Below are 21311 nucleotides of genomic sequence, written 5' to 3'. Positions count from 1 at the left end.
ATCCATAAATGCAAATCTGACCGCAACCTTGCCGCTTTCTCATGTTCATTGAAATGCTGTTAAAATACAATCCTAAACCTTAAACTTCTCATTTATTGAAAGAAGCAAGAATTTATCACAAATCTAACACAATACTAATCCTCCTACTGATACCAGAAAAATGAATCCATGCTGTATGTTACACATACTTTTGTGCTACTAATAAACATAATTCTGCCAGATACTGTGGTGCACACTTGTAATCCCAGATACTCCTGAGGCTGAGGTGGGAGGATCCCCTGAGCCCAGGAGTTTTAGACCAGCCTGGACAACATGGTGAGATCTGGTCTCAAAATAAACTCCTTATAATTATGTTTACTTTTATAACAAAAATAAAAATATTTTCAATATAAACACTTGAGGAAGTTAGCAAAGTAAATCCTAAAAACTATGAAATCCTTGGGTAGTATTAAAGAGAAAGCTGAACAGTGACTAACCTGACATCCATGTGAATAGCTGTTATGCTATGTAATTTTTATCATTAATGTTATCATTCAAGGTATTTGCTTTTGTTTTTTTTCTTGCTCTGTCGCCTGCCCAGGTTGGAATGCAATAGCACAATCACGGCTCATTGCAGCCTCAACTTCCCGGGCTCACGTGATCCTCCCACCTCAGTCTCCTGAGTAGCTGGGACCACAGGCATGCACCATCATACCCAGCTGAGTTTTAAATATTTTTGTAATGACTGGATCTCACTATGTTGCCCAGGCTGGTCTTGAACTCCTAGCCTCAAGTGCCTGGCCAACACACTTTTTTTTTTTTAAAGGACACTTGTACTTAAGTTTTCAATAAAAGGTTTTTAAAATTACAATTGTAGGCCACGAGCTGTGGCTCATGCCTACAATCCCAGCACTTTGGGAGGCTGATGCAGGTGGATCACGGTCAGGAAATCGAGATCATCCTGGCTAACACGGTGAAACCCCGTCTCTACTAAAAAAATACAAAAAAATTAGCCAGGCATGGTGGCAGGCGCCTGCAGTCCCAGTTACTCAGGAGGATGAGGCAGGAGAATGGAGTGAACCCAGGAGGCGGAGCTTGCAGTGAGCCAAGATCGCGGCACTGCACTCCAGCCTGGGCGACACAGCAAGACTCTGCCTCAAAAAAAAAAAAAACAAACCTACAATTGTAAGCAACAAATGGCATATGAAATGTCAAACTACATACCTATTAATTCAGCAACTGCACTGAATGGCCAGGTGTGACTAGTAGAATTTGTATGTAAAAACTTCGGGCAAAGCTGAAACAAATAAAAGGTTCATGTAAATTAATTCAGGTCTTACTTTTGAAAATAAAAACCAGTATTTTTATCCCCATGTTAAACAACACTGAGACCAAACAAAAGGGACTTAGCTGCTTGTTCCAGGATACATCTGGAAGATACAATCTAGAATATTTGATTCTTGGGAGATAACATTGGGAACCAACTAAATAGCTTACTCACCAAGACTTGGTTCAAAACACTGCCCTCTTTAAGTCTACAATGTCATAATTGTCCAATCCCAAATAGGGACCTACCTTGCCAAGACCTACCTTAAAATGATCCAGCCAAGGCCCTAAAATCCTATAAACACCATTTCCTAATTTCTCTATTTTGAGACACAACTAAGACTTTGTCAAGGAGGCATTTTCTCCTACGTGTATCAGGCCTAATAAACTTAACTTGGCTTGATCAGTAAGTTTTTCTGGCACTGTGACTTGATTATTTACTCCAAGTTCATTATAGCTGAACTTGTAGCAGTGGAGTAGTATACAACTACAAACTCTTCAAAGAATTCAAGTAAGAGTTCCAATTGTTGGCCGGGCACGGTGGCTCACACCTGTAATCCCAGCACTTTGGGAGGCTGAGGTGGGCAGATCACGAGGTCAGGAAATCGAGATCATCCTGGCTAACATGGTGAAACCCGTCTCTACTAAAAATACAAAAAAAAATTAGCCGGGCTTGGTGGCAGGCGCCTATAATCCCAGTTACTCAGGAGGCTGAGGCAGGAGAATGGCGTGAACCCAAGAGGCGGAGCTTGCAGTGAGCTGAGATCGCGCCACTGCACTCCAGCCTGGGTGACAGAGCGAGACTCCATATCAAAAAAAAAAAAGGGTTCCAATTGTTAAACTAAACTTGGCCTGAGAATGCCTCCATAGTCCAGTCAGTATATAAGGAATTACAACCTAACAGTATGAAAACTAACTGAATGCCTAACAGGAGAATTTGTACTCCAGTAACAAACATCTGAGTCTCAATTACAGAAGCCCATCTTCAGACAATCACAGGTCACCAGATGATTTAAATAAGGCAAAATGCCAAGCTGCAACCAATTAAACTATTTCTGTACTTTACTTTTGTGTTGTCCACAAATATTGCCTGATCACGTTGCAGGTCAGAGTGCTTAGAACCTGTTCTGGTTCTGATGCCTGTCCTATTTTTTTCTGAGACAGAATTGTGCTCTGTCACTTAGGCTGTATGTAGTACAGTGGCACAATTTCGGCTGACCGCAACCTCCGCCTCCTGGGTTCAAGTGATTCTCTTGCCTCAGACTCCCGAGTAGCTGGGATTACAGATGTGCACAACCACACATGGCTAATTCTTTGTATTTTTAGTAGAGACGGGGTTTCGCCATGTTGACCAGGCTGGTCTCGAACTCCTGGCCTCAAGTGATTCACCCACTTCGGTTTCCCAAAGTGCTGGGATTACAGGTGTAAGCCACTGCACCCAGCCTCTTAGTTTTTTAGAGGCAGAGTCAGTCTCTGCTGCCCAGGCTGCAGTGCAGTAGTGTAATCATAGCTCACCGCAGCCTTGAACTTCTGAGTTCAAGTGATTCTCCTCCCTCAGCCTCCCGAGTAGCTGGGACCACAGGCATGCACCTCTATGCCTGGCTAACTTTACACTATTTTATAGAGTCAGGAGTCTCACTACGTTGCCCGGGCTGGTCTCCAACTCCTGGCCTCAAGTGATCCTCCCACATCAGCCTCCCAAAGTACTGGGATTGCAGTAGGGGGCCACTATGCCCAATACTGAATTATTCTTAGCTCAATAAAACTTTAACTTGTGTAAGGTTTTTCGTTTGAACACAATGCAACAAATTTGCATTGAGTCTTAATTCCCAAAGCTTTATGTCTGATTTTACTCACAATTCTTTATGGAAGAATATGCCAGTCAACCTCATGCTATTGGGAATTCTCTAAATTCCTGAATAGTGCTATGTACAAGTGTATAAAAACACACATGTAGTTCTTTTTTTTTTTTTTTTTTTTTGAGACAGATTCTCACTGTCACCCAGGCTGCAGTGCAGTGTTGTGATCTAGGCTCACTGAAAGCTCTGTCTCCCGGATTTACTTACACCATTCTCCTGCCTCAGCCTCCTGAGCTGAGGACTACAGGTGCCTGCCACCATGCCCAGCTAATTCTTGTATTTTCAGTAGAGACAGGGTTTCACCGTGTTAGCCAGGATGATCTCGATCTCCTGACCACGTGATCCACCCGCCTCGGCCTCCCAAAGTGCTGGGATTACAGGCGTGAGCCACTGTACCTGGCCAAAAACACACAAGTAGTTTTAAAAGGCAGAGCCTTAAAAATTTCAGTATCCAGAGAATTTTCATGCAATTTTTTTGTTCATTCTGAACAGATTCTCTCCTAATTAGGGGGAAAAAAGGTGGAAAGCACTTTGCAGTGTGAAGACCCCTAAAAATATGATTAGACTGTAGATCAAGCCAACTACATCTGTAGTTCTCAGGTGCTGCCACAAGGTGTCAGAAAGGTCTACTTCTCCTCTGTCCACACTTGCTTCCGGACAATTCCCAAACCTTCATTTACCATTAAGTTGAAGCACACAAGTGAGAAACAGTATCCTGAAGAAGACTTTTCAAACTAGTATATATGCAATTCAGACTTTCTCTGGCAGACATCATATAATACAGCATACATCCATGAAATATGGAGTATAGGTAACTCAGACTTTCTAAAGCACACATCACAAACAGTTCTTAATGAAACTAAATTTCCAGCTCTTCATCTTGCACAAGAAGTCTTTTCTCAAAACTGAGGCATCAGGAAAACCTTCCTGTCCCACCTCCTCCCCTGTACAAATATCATTCTACCATTGATAAAAGAATGATACACTCCTCCCCCAATCTACAACTTAACCATGGGGCATGGCCCTGGGGTGTAAAACCTCTGGCTACTGTCGACGAAAAAGAGTCAAACTTTGTAAAATATTTGAAGACATTTATTCTGAACCAAATATGAGTGACCATGGCCCATGACACAGCCCTCAAGTGGTCCTGAGAACATGTGCCCAAGGTGGTCGGGGTACAGCCTGCTTTTACATATTTTAGGGTGGTATGAGATATCAATGAAACACGTTTAAGATGTATATTGGTTTGGTTCAGAAAGGTGAGACAAGTCAAAGTGGGGACTTCCAGGCTCTAGGTAAATTTAAACATTTTCTGGTTGATGATTGGTTGAGTTTGTCTAAGGACCTGGGATCAACAGACAGGAAATGTTTGGGTTAAGACAAAGGATTGTGGAGACCAAAGTTTCACTATGCAGAGGAAGCTCTTAGCTAGCAGGCTTAAGACAGAAGAGGCTGTAAAATGTTTTCTTATGAGACTGAAAAGGGTGCCTGACTCTTAGTTAATTATCTCCTGGATCTGGAAACAAAAAAAAAAAAAACGGAATGGCCAGGTGCGGTGGCTCAGGACAGGTCTGGTGGCTCACACCTGTAATCCTAGCACTCTGGGAGGCCGAGGCTGGTGGATCACCTGAGGTCAGCAGTTCAACACCAGCCTAACCAACACGATGAAACCCCACCTTTACTAAAAATACAAAATTAGCCGAGCCTGGTGGCTCATGCCTGTAATCTCACCTACTTGGGAGACTAAGGCAGGAGAATTGCTTGAACCCAGAAGGCAGAGGTTACAGTGAGCTGAGATTGGGTCATTGCACCCCAGCCTGGGCAATAAGAGCGAAACTACATCTCAAAAACAACAACAAAAAAAAGAAAGAAAAAGAAAAAAAAAAGGGAAAAGGGGATTCTCTACACAACGTACATTTTTTTCCACAAGAGACAAACTTTGTAGGGCAACTTCAAGATACGACAAGGAAATCTATTTAGAATTATTTTGATTTCTTTCCTTGTTATGTGATGTTACACCAGAGAGTAATGAAGCAGGTATGACCCCAACTTTCTGTCATGGCCTGAACTAGTCTTTCAGATTAAATGTTTAGAGTGCTCTGGCTGAGAAGGAAGTCCACTCAGATGGCTGGAAGAGCCTTAGAATTTTATTTTTGGTTTATACTACCAAACAAGAAGAAAATTATTAGTCAACTACCATAAACCCTTAGAGCTTCCTGTAATTCTGACAGACCAACCATAAATTGGGTGTTCATATGATTCCCTCTTTATGTTTGATAATGTGCTATAATGCTCACAAAACTCAAAAAAACACTGATTCATTGTAAAGCAAGCCTGTTTAGCCCTCAGCCCGCGGGATGCACGTGGCCCAGGACAGCTTTGAATGCAGCCCAACACAAACTTGTAAACTTTCTTTTTTTTTTTTTTGAGATGGAGTCTCGCGCTCTGTTGCCCAGGCTGGAGTGCAATGGCATGATCTCAGCTCACTGCAACCTCTGCCTCCCAGGTTCAAGCGATTCTCCTGCCACAGCTTCCCAAGTAGCTGGGATTACAGACACCTGCCACCACGCCTGGCTAATTTTTTTGTGTTTTTGGTAGAGACGGGATTTCACCATGCTGGCCGGGCTGGCCTCAAACTCCCAACCTCAGGCGATCCGCCCACCTCGACCTCCCAAAGTGCTGGGATTACAGGCATGAGCCACCGTGCCCGGCCTGTAAACTTTCTTAAAACATGAAGTTTCTTTCGTGATTTTTTTTTTTTTTTTTTGTAGCTCATCAGCTATCACTACAATTTTTTTTTTAACCTCATCAGCTATTGTTAGTGTACTTTATGTGTGTGGCCCAAGACAATTCTTCTTCCAATGTGGCCCAGGGAGGCTAAAAGTTACAATGTAAAGGATATTACAGGCTGGGCCCAGTGGTTCATGCCTGTAACCCCAGCACTTCGGGAGGTTGAGGCAAGTGGATCACCTGAGGTCAGGAGTATGAGACCAGCCTTGTCAACATGGTGAAACCCTGTCTCTATTAAAAATACAAAAAATTGGCCAGGCGCGGTGGCTCATGCCTGTAATCCCAACACTTTGGGAGACCGAGGTGAGTAAACCACCTAAAGTCAGGAGTTCGAGACCAGCCTGGCCAACATGGCAAAACTTCATCTCTACTAAAAATACAAAAAATAGCCAGGTGTGATGGTGTGCACCTTTGTCCCAGCTACTGGGGAGGGTGAGGCGGAAGAATCACTTGAACCCAGTAGGTGGAGGCTGCAGTGAACTGAGATCGCATCACTGCACTCCAGCCTGGGCGACAGAGGGGGGGACTCCATCTCCAAAAAAAAAAAAAAAAGAAGTCAGCTAATTAGCATAAACTCAGATGTGCTTAAAAAAAAAGGGCGGGGGCTTATTACTATAAATAACAAAAGATGTTCTTCTCATGGTTATCAGGAAATACCAAAGATTTCAAGAGCTCCAGTGCCAAGAACCAGGACAAAAACAAATCTACTTTTTGATCATATCAACTGTATATGAATGTGAAATTAAAAATAGAGGAAGACAGCTGGGTGTAGTGGCTCACACCTATAATCCCAGGACTTTGGGAGGCCGAGGCGGGTGGATCACTTGACATCAGGTGTTCAAGACCAGCCTGGCCAACATGGTGAAACCCCGCCTCTACTAAAAATACAAAAATTAGCTAGGCACAGTGGCACACACCTGTAATCCCAGCTACTTGGGAGGCTGAGGCACAAGAATTGCTTAAACCCGGGAAGCAGAGGTAGGAGTGAGCTGAGATCGTGCCACTGCACTCCAGCCTGGGCAACAGAGTGAGACTCATCTCAAAAAAAAAGAAAAAAAATTAAATTTATAATGTTGTCTTCTGACATACAATAAAATATTAACCTTAAGCAAAGAAGGAAATCCTAATGCACACTACAACATGGATGAACCGTGAAGACATTAATGAAAAAAAGCAGTCGGCCGGGTGCAGTGGCTCAAGCCTGTAATCCCAGCACTTTGGGAGGCCAAGACGGGCAGATCGCGAGGTCAGGAGATCGAGACCATCCTGGCTAATACGGTTAAACCCCGTCTCTACTAAAAAAAAAAAAAATACAAAAATTAGCCGGGCGCGGTGGCAGACGCCTGTAGTCCCAGCTACACAGGAGGCTGAGGCAGGAGAATGGCGTGAACCCGGGAGGCGGAGCTTGCAGTGAGCTGAGATCTGGCAACTGCACTCCAGCCTGGGCGACAGAGCGAGACTCCGTCTCAAAAAAAAAAAAAGAAATAAGGCAGTCACAAGTCAAATACTGTATAATTCCACTGATATGAGTACAGCAGTCTGCCTTTATCCTCAGACTCAGAGAATGCATTCTAAGACCCTCAGTGGATTCCTAAAACTGCAGATGGTACCAAACCATATATACGATTTGTTCCTGTATGTACTTATGATAGAGTTCAATTTATAAATAAGGCACAGTAAGAATTTAACATTGTATTATTTATTTATATAGAGATGGAGTCTTGCTCTGTTGTCCAGGCTGGAGTCCAGTGGCGTGGCTCACTGCAACCTTCGTCTTCAGGTTCAAGCGATTTTCCTGCCTCAGTCTCCTGAGTAGCTGGGACCACAGGTGTGTGCCACTATGCCCAGCTAATTTTTTCGGATTTTTGGTAAAGTTGGGGTTTCACCATTTGTCCAGGCTGGTCTCAAACTCCTGATCTCAAGTGATGTGCCCGCCTCAGTCTCCCAAAGCTGGGATTACAGGCATGAGCCACCGAGCCTGGCCAAATTAACAATAATTTATTCTATTTTATTTTTTTGAGAAGTTTCGCTCTCGTCACCCAGGCTAGAGTGCAATGGCAAGATCTCAGCTCACTGCAACTTCCACCTCTCGGGTTCAAGCGATTCTCCCGCCTCAGCCTCCCGAGTAGCTGGGATTACAGGCACCCGCCACCACGCCCAGGTAATTTTTGTATTTTCAGTACAGACAGGGTTTTACCACATTGGCCAGGCTGGTCTCGAACTCCTGACCTCAAGTGATCCCCCTGCCTTGGTCTCCCAAAGTGCTGAGGTGTGCGTCACTGCGCCCAGCCAAATTAACAACAATTTCATAATAAAATAAAATGACACAACGACAGCGAATCTGAAAACTCACAGCTACTAAGTGACTAATAGGTTGTCAGCACATATCCACAGTGCAGATATAATGGACAAAGGGATGATTCACATGCCAGGCACTACTCAGATGGGGGCACAGTTTAGAATTTATGCACTGCTTCTACAATTTTCCATTTAATACTTTCGGACCATGGTTGACTTTGGGTAACTGAAACTGAAGAAAGCAAAACTGCAGTTAAGTGGGGACTACTGTAGTCAAATTCCTAGACAGAAAGTAGAATGGTGTTTGTCAGGTGCTGGAAAAGTGACTATTTAATGGGTACAGGGTTTTAGTTTCGCAACAAGAAGAGCTCTGGAGAGACTGATCATTACACAACAACGTGACTGTACTTAGCAGTACTGAACTGAAACTTTAAAATGGTTAGCATGATAAATTGTATGCTACATGTGTTTTATTACAATAATAAACAAATAAACAGCAAGTTAGCAAACTGAACAATGTGATATGCCTTTCTTCCTTTCATGCCAATTTCCAAGAGCTAGCAGCCAGGATTATGCCATGGCAGGAGACTACATACAGCAGAATTCCTCCTTGGGAAGCTGATTTCTTAAAGTTCTATTTGGTTCCTTAACAATTGCAACTGGCCTTTCTGGATAGCATCTTGTTTAATTTTTGTTCTCGTTTTTTAAAATTACTTTTTAAAATTTTCAGTTTTTAAAAATATACTTTTCTTATTGTCCAACAGTTCCCATTTTTTATAGTCTACAGACACCAACATAAAGCACCCCCAACAAAATGACTCCTTCCTATGTGATCACCCAACAGTGAAACCCACCAAACTAGCTCTATTCACATATGAAAATCTTGCAGTTTTTAGTGTCTCACTTAAAAATGTGAGAAGGCTGCCAGCTGTGGTGGCTCACGCCTGTAATCCCAGTACTTTGGGAGGCCGAGGCGGGTGGATCACTTGAGGTCAGGAGTTCAAGACCAGCCGGGCCAACACGGTAAAACCCTGTCTCTATTAAAAACACAAAAAATTAGCCAGGAATGGTGGCACATGTCTGTAATCCCAGCTACTTGGGAGGCTGAGGCAAGAGAACTGCTTGAACATGGGAGGCGGAGGCTGCAGTGAGCTGAGATCGTGCCACCACACTCCAGCCTGGGCAACAAGAGTGAAACTCTTGTCTTTAAAAAAAAAAAAGTAAGAAGGCTGTTTCCAGACATTTGAGAGTGTTTAAAATTAGAAACCAAAAACAATACACAGTAAAAGAAACATGAAGAAAATAGAGATAATGCAGTGAGCAAAAGAAAACTTCAAAAATACTACGGTTAGGCCAGGCACGGTGGCTCATGCCTATAATCCCAGCACTTTGGGAGGCCAAGGCGGGTGGATCATGAGGTCAGGAGATCGAGACTATCCTGGCTAACACAGTGAAACCCCCGTCTCTACTAAAAATACAAAAAATTAGCCGGGCGTGGTGGCAGGCGCCTGTGGTCCCAGCTACTCGGGAGGCTGAGGCAGAAGAATGGCATGAACCTAGGAGGCGGAGCTTGCAGTGAGACGAGATTGCGTCACTGCACTCCAGCCTGGGGGACAGATGGAGACTTGTCTCAGAAAAAATAATAATAATAATAATACAGTTAATGTATCTAGCAATAAGAATGAACATTTTGTCCAGGGAGAATTCAAAAAGACATTCAAAAACCAAGACATTATTTGTAACAATTAAAAGCGTTGTGGCTGGGAGTGGGCTCAGGCTTGTCATCCCAGCACTTTGGGAGATCGGGGTGGGCAGATCACCTGAGGTTGGGAGTTCAAGACCAGCCTGACCAACATTGGAGAAACCCCGTCTCTACTAAAAACACAAAATCAGCCGGACGTGGTGGTATATGCCTGCAATCCCAGCTACTTGGGAGGCTGAGGCAGGAGAATCGCTTGGACCCGGCAGGCAGAGGTTGGGTAGGCAGAGGTTGCGGTGAGCCTTGCACTTCAGTCTGGACAACAAGAGAGAAACTCCATCTCAAAAACAAACAAACAACAAACAAGAAAAACACTACAGTAGCACGGGAGGAGATAAGTGGAGGAAATCCCGCAAGAGGAAAAACAATGAGAAGACAGTAAACAAAAAAGAGGAAGAAAATTGGTGGGAAGAAAATTGTCAAAATAAATAAGAACATTTTCCAGATGTTAAGGACTTGAGCTTCCAGGCTAAGTGCCCAATAAAATGCACAGCCTCTATTAAACAATCAAGCATATTTTTAAAATTCGGAAAGAATTTCCAATCCAGAATGCAAATCTAGCCAAATTATAATTCAAGAAAGAGCAAGGGTAGCATAAATTTATTTTCCAGAAATGACAAAATTTTTTTCTTCCCATGAACCCTTTTTTCAGGAAGCTACACCTGTTTCTGGAAATGGTTTTATTGTTAGTGGTGGATATTCTCCACCACTAACAGTAACAAAAATAGCAAACATTACTGTGCACCTACAGCACGTACAGCCCTTTTATTTATCTATTTGCTCATGTAATTTTTAAAACAACACTTTGAGGTGGGTAACATTATTATTGTCATCATTCAGATTGGAAACTCTGGCACAAAGAGGTTAAATGACTTGGCCAAGGACACACATCTGGTCAGGATTTGAACCGGAGAGAGTAGGCTTCAGAATGTCAGTCACTAAGCTACATATCAGACAGAAGGATATGTGAGATGGAGACACATGAAAAGAGGAAGGAAATTTCCAGACAGATGTTAAAGGGAAGTCCCCAAATTACGACTGAGCTGATGACTCCCAACTGACTTCCAAATGACAAAACACTGGGTGTGTCTGAATCCATCTGGAAAAGAGCTCCCAGTTCTCTGGATGTCTGGATGATCAGTACAGAGAAAAACTAAACAAACAAAATATAAATCAATGAACTTCAGGGAAAACAAAAGGTTTGTATAAGAAAGAAAATGCAATCATACTATACACTGGTTAGCTCATTTGCAAGAGTAATAACAAACCATATAGTAATTCAACCAAAAAAAGTGATAAAAGCATTGAAGTATGGGAGGTGGTGACGAGTGTGCATCAGCTAAATCCACAGCAGGATTTCTGAAAAAAATCAACAACAAAAACCAAAGTATATGCATCTCACTTCACTAGAATTACAGGCGTAAAAAGCAAAAAATTTAAAAACTTTTTGTCACTCTGCATTTCATCCTGGTATCTCTGATCTCCTAAATGACTGTTTAAAATGTGTATACATTGGGCCGGGCACAATTTGAGACCAGCCTGGCCAACATGGTGAAACCCTATATATACTAAAAATACCAAAATTAGCGGGTGTGGTGGCCCACATGTGTAAACGCAGCTACTCAGGAGGCTGAGGCAGGAGAAGTGCTTGAATCCAGGAGGTGGAGGTTGCAGTGAACCGAGATCGAGATCGTATCACTGCACTGCAGCCTGGAGACAGGGTGAAACTCTAACCCACCCCCCCAAAAAAAGTGTATACACTAAGGGTTCACCCTTTGTGCCTTTAAAATGTAGGACTTTTGACAAATGCATAAGCTCATTAACTTGTATCTCTATTAATGCACACATTTGAGAACTATAAGCAAATAACGTTTATGGCTATATTCCAATAAAATTTTATGGGAACTGAAATTTGTATTTCGCATTATTTTTTACCTCACTAAACATTCTTCTTTCTTTCCTCAACCGTTTACAAATGTATAAATCACTCTTAGCCTTCAGGCCCTATAAAAACAGGTGCTGGGCTGGATTTGGCCCATGAGCTGTAGTTTGCCAACTCCTGACCTAAAGCAAAAGCAAAGAGGCTGCAGATGGGAGATTTCTGTCAGTAAGGTTCCCAACAGCCCATATTACCCACAAAACAAAGACCCAGCACATGGACAGCAGCAACACCCAGAGGGCCCGCTAACAATGCTGGTGTCTAAACGCTGTTTGACCATTATCTCTGCTTCCTTTCTCCCCTCAATCTTGAAGAGCCAGAGTCTACAAGAGTCCGGGGGCCGGGAAGGGAGAAGAGAATCAAAGGACAGAAACAGTTAGGAAATCAACTCACTGCATTTCTCCCCTACAGGTTTCTGGGCCTGAACAAGACTCAACCTCGAAAGGGGAAGGAGAGAGAAGCCAGGAAAGAAGAGAGGGGGAAAAGGGAGGCAGAGAGAATAGAGATTTTAAACTAGATAAAGCCAGACTTTACAATACTTTAAGCTAATGGGAAAGCGTTAGTCAACCCAGATTCACACAAGTGGGGAATAACTAATGTTTACAGCCAATGGTTAAAAAAAAAAAAAAAAGAATAAAATTGTCCTCTATTTTCAAACTACCAAAGCCTAGCTGGCTCAATAAGCCAGTTACATAACGAAAGGATGGACCTTTATCTAGAATACGTAAAAAACTCTTACAAATCAATAAAGATCCTCCCAAAAGAAAAATAGAAAATGGGCAAAGGATAGGAATAGGCAATTCAAAAAAAAAACCAAAACAAAAAACCACAAAGACTAATACATGCGAAGAGCTCAACCACACAAAATAGTCAAGGAAATGCAAGGAAATGCAAGTAAAAGCAGATATCATTTCACAAAGATCGGACTAGAAAAAATTTAAAGTCCGTCAAAACCAGGTGTTAGAATCTGCCTAAACGAATGAAAGAAGTCGTAGAGCAATGTACCAAGTACTCTCTACATGTTCGTACCCCAAGCAGTCACTACCCATTCGAATGTTAAAATTAGTGGCACTAGGGCAGTCATTCTTCGGCAAGAATCAACAACCTCCAGAAAAGAGGAACGTTTCAGCATAACAACAACTGCGCTCACAAGGAAGTAAAGTTTTTTAGGATAATCAGGTGGGGAAGCCACGCCCACATTTCCTGGACGTGAGATTTCAAGTTATCTTGTGTGACCGCTCCCTACAATTTAAGATACATGAAATGTTCGCAGGGCTTCCAAGAACTCGAAACGCCCCAAAACAGACGCAACGTGGGATACAGGAGAGCTCCAGCTCGGCGATCTAGGGTCTGGGCCCCAGGGCTTCCACTGCCAAGGAAGCTGCGGGCACTGACAGGTATCAGGCACACTCATCCCGACTCCACTCGCCCGCGGGCAGGCCCGGAGCCCAGTCCCCGCCCCCGGGAGGTCGAGGCCGCCGGCGTTTCTGGACGCGGAACCCGCTCCTTTCCCACCACAGCGCCCAGCGGACAGAAAAGTCAGGGGCCCCGCGGCCCCGGGAGCAGTCCGGTCTCCCGCCGAGGCCTCGTCCGCGGACGACAGCTGCGGGTAGACTAGAAGGGAGCTGGGAAGAGGGCCGCGACCCTCGCCCTCCCCGAAGCAAAACAGAAACACAACGCAGAGGCGACGGAACATAGCCCGTCCCGCGCCGCCCCAGCCCGACCCGCAACCGAGCCACTCCGCCGACGGGAGCGAGATGGCCGCCCCCTCCCCCGGCCCCGCCGCAGCCCCCGCCGCCTCGCCGGCCCCACAAGCCGCCACCGCCCACTGCCGGCCCACCCTCGCTTGCCCGCCTGCCCGCCCTCCTGGGATACGGCCCGCTCCACCCCTCGCGGCTGCTCACCGCGCTGAGGCGTATCCCGCGGGGTGGCTGCGCCGCCATCTTGAGCTAGCTACAAAGCCAGGACCGGCCTCCGCCGCAACCCGACTGGGCGGCGGCGGAACGACTGTGGAGCCCTTGGGTCCGCCCACTTCCGGGGCGGGGCTCGTGTCTGGCCCCTCCCACCCACTTCCGCCTCCAGGCAATGCTGAATTGGGAGCTTCGGGAAGGAAGGTGAATTGGCTGGCTGGTTAAAGCAGGGTACACTGGGAGCTGAGCTTCGAGCGCGGGGCCCTGCGGGCCTAGGGCGCATGCGCGAGGCGCGGCGGGCACGTACCCGTCTCCACGCCCAGCTGGACCTGGAGACTCGGGGATCTAGCTTCTGAAGCCTGGCGCGAGGTGCGGTATACCCGAGACAGGTGAACTCCAGTCACTTGACCTGGTAGGATGTGAATTTTTGCGCTGAAAAAAGCCATTGCATATCCTCCAGTGTTCATGTGAAACCTTAACGAAATAAAGACAGACATTAATGGAGACTCTTTGGATTTGCCCTGAAAATTATCAGCCTAACTCATGATTTAAAAAAAAAAAAAAAAAAAAAAGAGAGTTCTAGGGCCGGGCGCGGTGGCTCACGCCTGTAATCCCAGCACTTTGGGAGGGCGAGGCGGGCGGATCACCTGAACTCAGAAGTTGGAGACCAGCCTGACCAACATGAAGAAACCCCATCTCTATTAAAAATATAAAATTAGTCGGGCGTGGTGGCGCATGCCTGTGATCCCAGCTACTCGGGAGGCTGAGGCAGGAGAATGTTTGAACCCAGGAGGCGGAGGTTACAATGAGCCGAGATTGCACCATTGCACTCCAGCCTGGGCAACAAGAGTGAAACTCCGTCTCAAAATAAATAAATAAGAGTCCTAAAGGCATAAGGCCAGTCGCAGTGGCTCACGCCTATAATCCCAACACATTGGGAGGTCAAGGCTAGGGGTTTACTTGATAGGGTTCAAAACCAATCTGGCCAACATGGTGAAACCCCATCTCTACTAAAAATACAAAAATTAGCTGGGCATGGTGGTGGGCGCCTGTAATCCCAGCTACTAGGGAGGCTGAGGCAGGAGAATTGTGTGAACCCAGGACAGAGAGGTTGCAGTGAGCCCAGGTCGCGCCACTGTACTCCAGCCTGGGAGACAGAGCGAGACTATCTCAAAAACATTATTTATTTTTAAAAAGAGAAATCGGCTGGGTGCAGTGGCTCATGCCTGTAATCTCAGCACTTTGAGAGGCTAAATTGCGAGGATCTCTTGAACCCAGGAGTTCGAGACAAGCCTGGGCAACACGAGGAGGCCTCATCTTTACAAAAAAAAAAAAAATTGAATTAGCTGGCAGGGTGTGGTGGCTCACATATGTAATCCCAGAACTTTGGGAGGCTAAGGTGGGCAGATCACTTGAGGTCGGGAGTTTGAGACCAGCCTGACCAACATAGAGAAACCCCGTCTCTACTAAAAATACAAAATTAGCCAGGCATGGTGGCACATGCCTGTAGTCCCAGCTACTGGGGAGGCTGAGGCAGGAGAATCTCTTGAACCCAGGAGGCGGAGGTTGCGGTGAGCTGAGATCATACCACTGCACTCCAGCCTGGGCAACAAGAGCGGAACTCCATCTCAAAAAATAAATTAATTAATTAACTGTGCTTGGTGGTGTACGCCTGTGGTCCCAGTTACTCGGGAGGCTGAGGTCAGGACGACTACTTGACCCTGGGAGGCTGAGGCTGTAATAAGCCATGATCTCACCACTGAGATCATGTGAGCAGTGATCAGTCTGAGCAGCAAAGTGAGACTCTGTCTCAAAAAGCAAACAGAAACAAAAGAGAAAGGAATTTTTTTTCTTTCTAGAGACCTGTTGCTCACGCTGTAGTATAGTGGCACAATCATAGCTCGCTGCAACCTTGAACTCTCGGGTTCAAGCAATCCTCCCGCGTTAGTCTCCCAAGTAGTTGAGACGACAGGTGTGTGCCACCACACTTGGCTGATTTTTAAAATATTTTCTATAGAGAAAGGGGTCTTGCTGTGTTGCCCATGCTGGCCTTAAACTCCTGGGTTCAAGCGATCCACCTTATTTGGCCTCCCAAAGTGCTGGAATTATAGCCGTGAGCCACCGTGCCTGACCAAGGAAGTAAGTAACCAGGATAGAGAGGAATTTCCAAAGAATTCAGAGGGACAGCATTCCAGGGAGACACCACTCTGCAATTCCAGAGAAACAGCAGCAGAGGACTCGAGATTTGGAAAGGGCTGCTCATGTTTGAGGAACTGAAATGGGACAAGTGTAATTAGAGCCTGGCATTGGAGGCAGAGAGTGCAGTAGGATAGTGATGAATTGATGACATAACCTATTGTACAACAGACTGGTCTGCACAACCTGTTGTACCATAGAATATGTCTTCAAATTTTCCTAAGGTTGAGAGGATTCTGGAAAGATACTGTGGGGGCATGGTTTTTGAGCCACCCCAAAAGTACCACTACATAAATCCCTCCATAAACACACATAGAGGGCTGGGCGTCATGTCTCAAGCCTTTAACCCCAGCACTTTGGGAGGCTGAGATGGGCAGATCACTCAAGCCCAAGAGACCAGCCTGGGCAACAAGGCGAGACCCCATCTCTACAAAAAAATATATAAACATGTTCCTGGCGTGGTTGTGCACCCCTGTAGTCCTAGCTCCTCAGGAGGCTGAGGTGGGAGGATCCCTTGAGCCTAGGAGGTTGAGGCTGCAGTGAACTGAGAACACATCATTGCACTCCAGGCAGGATGACAGAGGGAGACCCCTGTCTCAAACAAACAAACAAACAATAGCAACAACAAAACACATGGAACAATTAGAATAGCAAAACCAAATTTCATGGATGGTGTCTAAAAAACATGGTGAAACGCTATCTCTACTAAAAATGCAAAAACCGGTTAGCCAGGCGAGGAGGCAGGCATCTGTAATCCCAACTACTTGGGAGGCTGAGGCAGGAGAATCACTTGAACCTGGTAGGCAGAGGTTGCAGTGAGCTGAGAGCCACTGCACTCCAGCCTGGGCAACAGAGTGAGACTCTATCTCAAAAACAAAAAAAATTGAAAACACAGTTAAAAGATATCCTCATCAACCCCAAGACAGGAGCAAGTGGAACAACATGCATGAGTGTGTCCATTTAAGAACAAAAGAGGGGGGAGTGGCAAGATGGCTGAATAGGAACAGCTCTGGTCTGCAGCTTGTCTCCCAGTGAGACCAACGCAGAAGGCAGGTGATTGCTGCATTTCCAACTGAGGTACCCGGCTCATCTCATTGGGACTGCTTGGACAGTGGGTGCAGCCCACAGAGAGCGATCAGAAACAGGGTGGGGCGTCACCTCACTCAGGAAGCGCAAGAAGCCGGGGAACTCCCTCCCCAACCCAAGGGAAGCTGGGAGGAACTGTGCCCTGAGGAACGGTGCACTCCGGCCCAGATACTACGCTTTTCCCACAGTCTTCGCAACCGCAGACCAGGAGATTCCCCTGGGTGCCTACACCACCAGGACCCTGGGTTTCAAGCACAAAATTGGGTGTCCATTTGAGCAGACACTGAGCTAGCTGCGGAGTGTTTTTTCATACCCTGTTGGCGCCTGGGATGCCAGCGAGACAGAACCGTTCACTCCCCTGGAAAGGGGGCTGAAGCCAGGGAGCCAGGTGGTCTAGCTCAACAGATCCCACCCCCACAGAGCACAGCAAGCTAAGATCCACTGGCTTGAAATTCTCGCTGCCAGCACAGCAATCTGAAGTTGCCTTGGGATGCTTAAGTTTAGTGAGGGGCGAAGCGTCCACCATTACGAGGCTTGAGTAAGTGGTTTTCCCCTCACAGTGTAAGCAAAGCTGCAGGGAAGTTCGAACTCGGGGAAGTCCACTGCAGCTCAGCAAAGCCTCCATAGCCAGACTGCCTCTCTAGATTCCTCCTCTCTAGGCAGGGCATCTCTGAAAGAAAGGCAGCAACCCCAGTCAGGGGCTTATAGATAAAACTCCCATCTCCTTGGGACAGAGCACCTGGGGGAAGGGGCGGCTATGGGCACAGCTTCAACAGAATTAAACGTCCAGGCAAACGGGGTTTGGAGTGGACCTCCAGCAAACTCCAGCAGACCTGCAGCAGAGGGACCTATTAGAAGGAAAACTGACAAACAGAAAGGAATAGCATGAACATAAACAAAAAGGACATCCACACAGAAACCCCATCTGAAGGTCACCAACATCAAAGACCAAAGGTAGATAAATCCAAGAAGATGAGGAGAAACCAGCACAAAAAAAGGCTGAAAATTCCAAAAACCAGAACGCCTCTTCTTCTCCAAAGGATCACAACTCCTCGCCAGCAAGGGAATAAAACTGGACGGAGAATGACTTTGACAAATTGACAGAAATAGGCTTCAGAAAGTGGGTAATGACAAACTCCTCTGAGCTAAAGGAGCATGTTCTAACCCAAAGCAAGGAAGCTAAGAACCTTGAAAAATGGTTAGATGAATTGCTAACTAGAAAAACCAGTTTAGAGAAGACCATACATGACCTGATGGAGCTGAAAAACACAGCACAAGAACTTCGTGAAGCATACACAAGTGTCACAAGCCAAATCAATCAAGCAGAAGAAAGGATATCAAAGATTGAAGATCGACTTAATGAAATAAAGCGTGAAGACAAGATCAGAGAAAAAAGAATGAAAAGGAACAAAGCCTCTAAGAAATATGGGACTATGTGAAAAGACCAAACCTATGTTTGATTGGTGTACCTGAAAATGACGGGGAGAATGGAATCAAGTTGGAAATCACTCTTCAGGATATTATCCAGGAGGACTTCCTCAACCTAGCAAGGCAGGCCAACATTCAAATTCGGGAAATACAGAGATACTTAAAGATACTCCTCAAGAAGAGCAACCCCAAGATACATAATCATTAGTTTCACCAAGGTTGAAATGAAGGAAAAAATGTTAAGGGCGGCCAGAGAGAAAGGTTGGGTTACCCACAAAGGGAAGCCCATCAGACTAACAGTGAATCTCTCTGCAGAAACTCTATAAGCCAGAAGAGAGTGGGGGCCAATATTTAACACTCTTAAAGAAAAGAATTTTCAACCCAGAATTTCATATCCAGCCAAACTAAGCTTCATAAGCAAAGGAAAAGTAAAATCCTTTACAGACAAGCAAATGCTGAGATTTTGTCACCACTAGGCCTGCCTTACAAGAGCTCCCGAAGGAAGCACTAAATATGGAAAGGAAAAACCAGTACCAGTCACTGAAAAACATACCAACTTGTAAAGACCATCGCCACTATGAAGAAACTGCATCAACTAATGGGCAAAATAACCAGCTAGCACCATAATGACATGATCAAATTCACACATAATAATATTAGCCTTAAATTTAAACAGGCTAAATGCCCCAATTAAAAGACACAGAATGGCAAATTGGAAAAAGAGTCGACCCATTGCTGTGCTGTATTCAGAAGACCCATCTCATGCAAATACACACATAGGCTCAAAATAAAGGGATGGAGAAATATTTACCAAGCAAATGGAAAGCAAAATAAAAGCAGGGGTTGCAATCCTAGTCTCTGATAAAACAGACTTTAAACCAACAAAGATCAAAAAAGACAAAGAAGGGCATTACATAATGATAAAGGGAGCAATGTAGCAAGAAGAGCTAATTATCCTAAACATATATGCACCCAATACAGGAGCACCCAGATTCATAAAACAAGTTCTTAGAGACCTACAAAGAGACTTAGACTCCCACACATTAATAGTGGGAGACTTTAACATCCCACTGTCAATATTAGACAGATCAATGAGACAGAAAATTAACAAGGATATTCAGGACTTGAACTGAGCTCTGGACCAAGCGGACCTAATAGACAGCTACAGAACTCTGCACCCAAATCAACAGAATGTACATTCTTCTCAGCACCACATCACACTTATTTTAAAATTGACCACTTAATAGGAAGTAAAACACTCCTCAGCAAATGTAAAAGAATGGAAATCATAACAAACAGTCTCTCAGACCACAGTGCAATCTAATTAGAACTCAGGATTAAGAAACTCACTCAAAACCACACAACTACATGGAAACTGAACAACCTGCTCCTGAGTGATTACTGGGTAAATTACAAAATTAAGGTAGAAATAAGTAAGTTCTTAGAAACCAATGAGAACAAAGACACAATGTACCAGAATCTGGACACAGCTAAAGCAGTGTTTAAAGGGAAATGTATAGCATTAAAAGCCCACAGGAGAAAGTGGGAAAGATCTAAAATCGACACCCTAACATCACAATTAAAAGAACTAGAGAAGCAGGAGCAAACAAATTCAAAAGCTAGCAGAAGACAAGAAATAACTAAGATCAGAGCAGAACTGAAGGAAACAGAGACATGAAAAACCCTTCAAAAAATCAATGAATCCAGGAGTTGATTTTTTGAAAAGATTAACAAAATAGACCACTAGCCAGACTAATAAAAAAGAAAAAAGAGAAGCAGCAAATAGATATGGGCGGAGGACTACCCAGGTGCCGAGGCAAGAGACTGAAGGCACAAACTGTTTCAGTATAATAAAGAAAATAGTTAGAATAAGAATAGTCATAATATAAATTAGATACAGAGATGATCATGGACGATATCAATCATTAGTATAGACATTATTAATCATTAGCCTTTAATATTACTCTTTGTTTTATTACTAATATAACCAAGGAATAACCGGCAGATATAGGGTCAGGTGCTGAAGGGACATTGTGAGAAGTGACCAAGAAGGCAAGAGGTGAGCCCTCTGTCACGCCCGCATAAGAGCCACTCGAGGGCTCCTTGGTCAAGCTCCTTGGAGGAATCAGGGAACACTCTGCTCCACCAGCTTCTTGTGGGAGGCTGGATATTATCCAGGCCTGCCCACAGTCATCTGGAGGCTTAAACCCCTCTCTGTGGTGCTGTGCTTCAGTGGTCACGCTCCTTGTCCACTTTCATGCTCCTCCCATACTCCTGGTTCCTCTTTAAAGTTCTTAGAAAATAGCGGTAGAAAAAATATAGCGAAAGTCTTGAAGTCTTTGATCCTTCTGATAAGTGCATAAAAGAAAACGCTGACATATACTGCCTTCCCTCTCTGCTTCAGCTACCTAAAAGGGAAGGGCCCCCTGTCCTATTATCACGTGACTTGCATGAGCTTCTCAATCACTTGGACGACTCACCCTCTTTACCCTGCCCCCTTGTCTTGTATACAATAAATATCAGCATGCCCAGCCATTCGGGGTCACTACCGGTCTCTGCGCCTTGGTGGTAGTGGTCCCCCAGGCTCAGCTGTCTTCTCTTTATCTCTTTGTTTTGTGTCTTTATTTCTTACAATCTCTTGTCTCCGCACACGGGGAGAACAGCCACTAAGCCCCGTAGGGCTGGACCCTACAAATAGACACAATAAAAAATGATAAAGGGGATATCACCATTGATCCCAC

The 21311-nt window shown here is 44.9% G+C and overlaps 1 protein-coding gene across 1 annotated transcript in view; it reads right to left on the bottom strand.

Annotated features, from left to right (window-relative positions):
* MORC3 (MORC family CW-type zinc finger 3) overlaps positions 1 to 13982 on the bottom strand; it is a 54932-nt gene extending 40950 nt beyond the window's left edge. The window contains exons 1-2 of the mRNA XM_007967611.3: positions 13855 to 13982; positions 1204 to 1276 (exon numbers count right to left, since the gene is read on the bottom strand). Of these exons, the coding sequence (XP_007965802.1) occupies positions 1204 to 1276; positions 13855 to 13893 (112 nt within the window). The 5' untranslated portion in view covers positions 13894 to 13982. The remainder of the gene's footprint in view (positions 1 to 1203; positions 1277 to 13854) is intronic.
* Positions 13983 to 21311: the final 7329 nt, after the last annotated feature.

The sequence above is a fragment of the Chlorocebus sabaeus genome, chromosome 2, assembly GCF_047675955.1.
Source record: "Chlorocebus sabaeus isolate Y175 chromosome 2, mChlSab1.0.hap1, whole genome shotgun sequence".
NCBI lineage: Eukaryota > Metazoa > Chordata > Mammalia > Primates > Cercopithecidae > Chlorocebus > Chlorocebus sabaeus.
The sequence above is the reverse complement of the archived record's forward strand: the minus strand, read 5'-3'. Positions and strand labels throughout refer to the sequence as shown.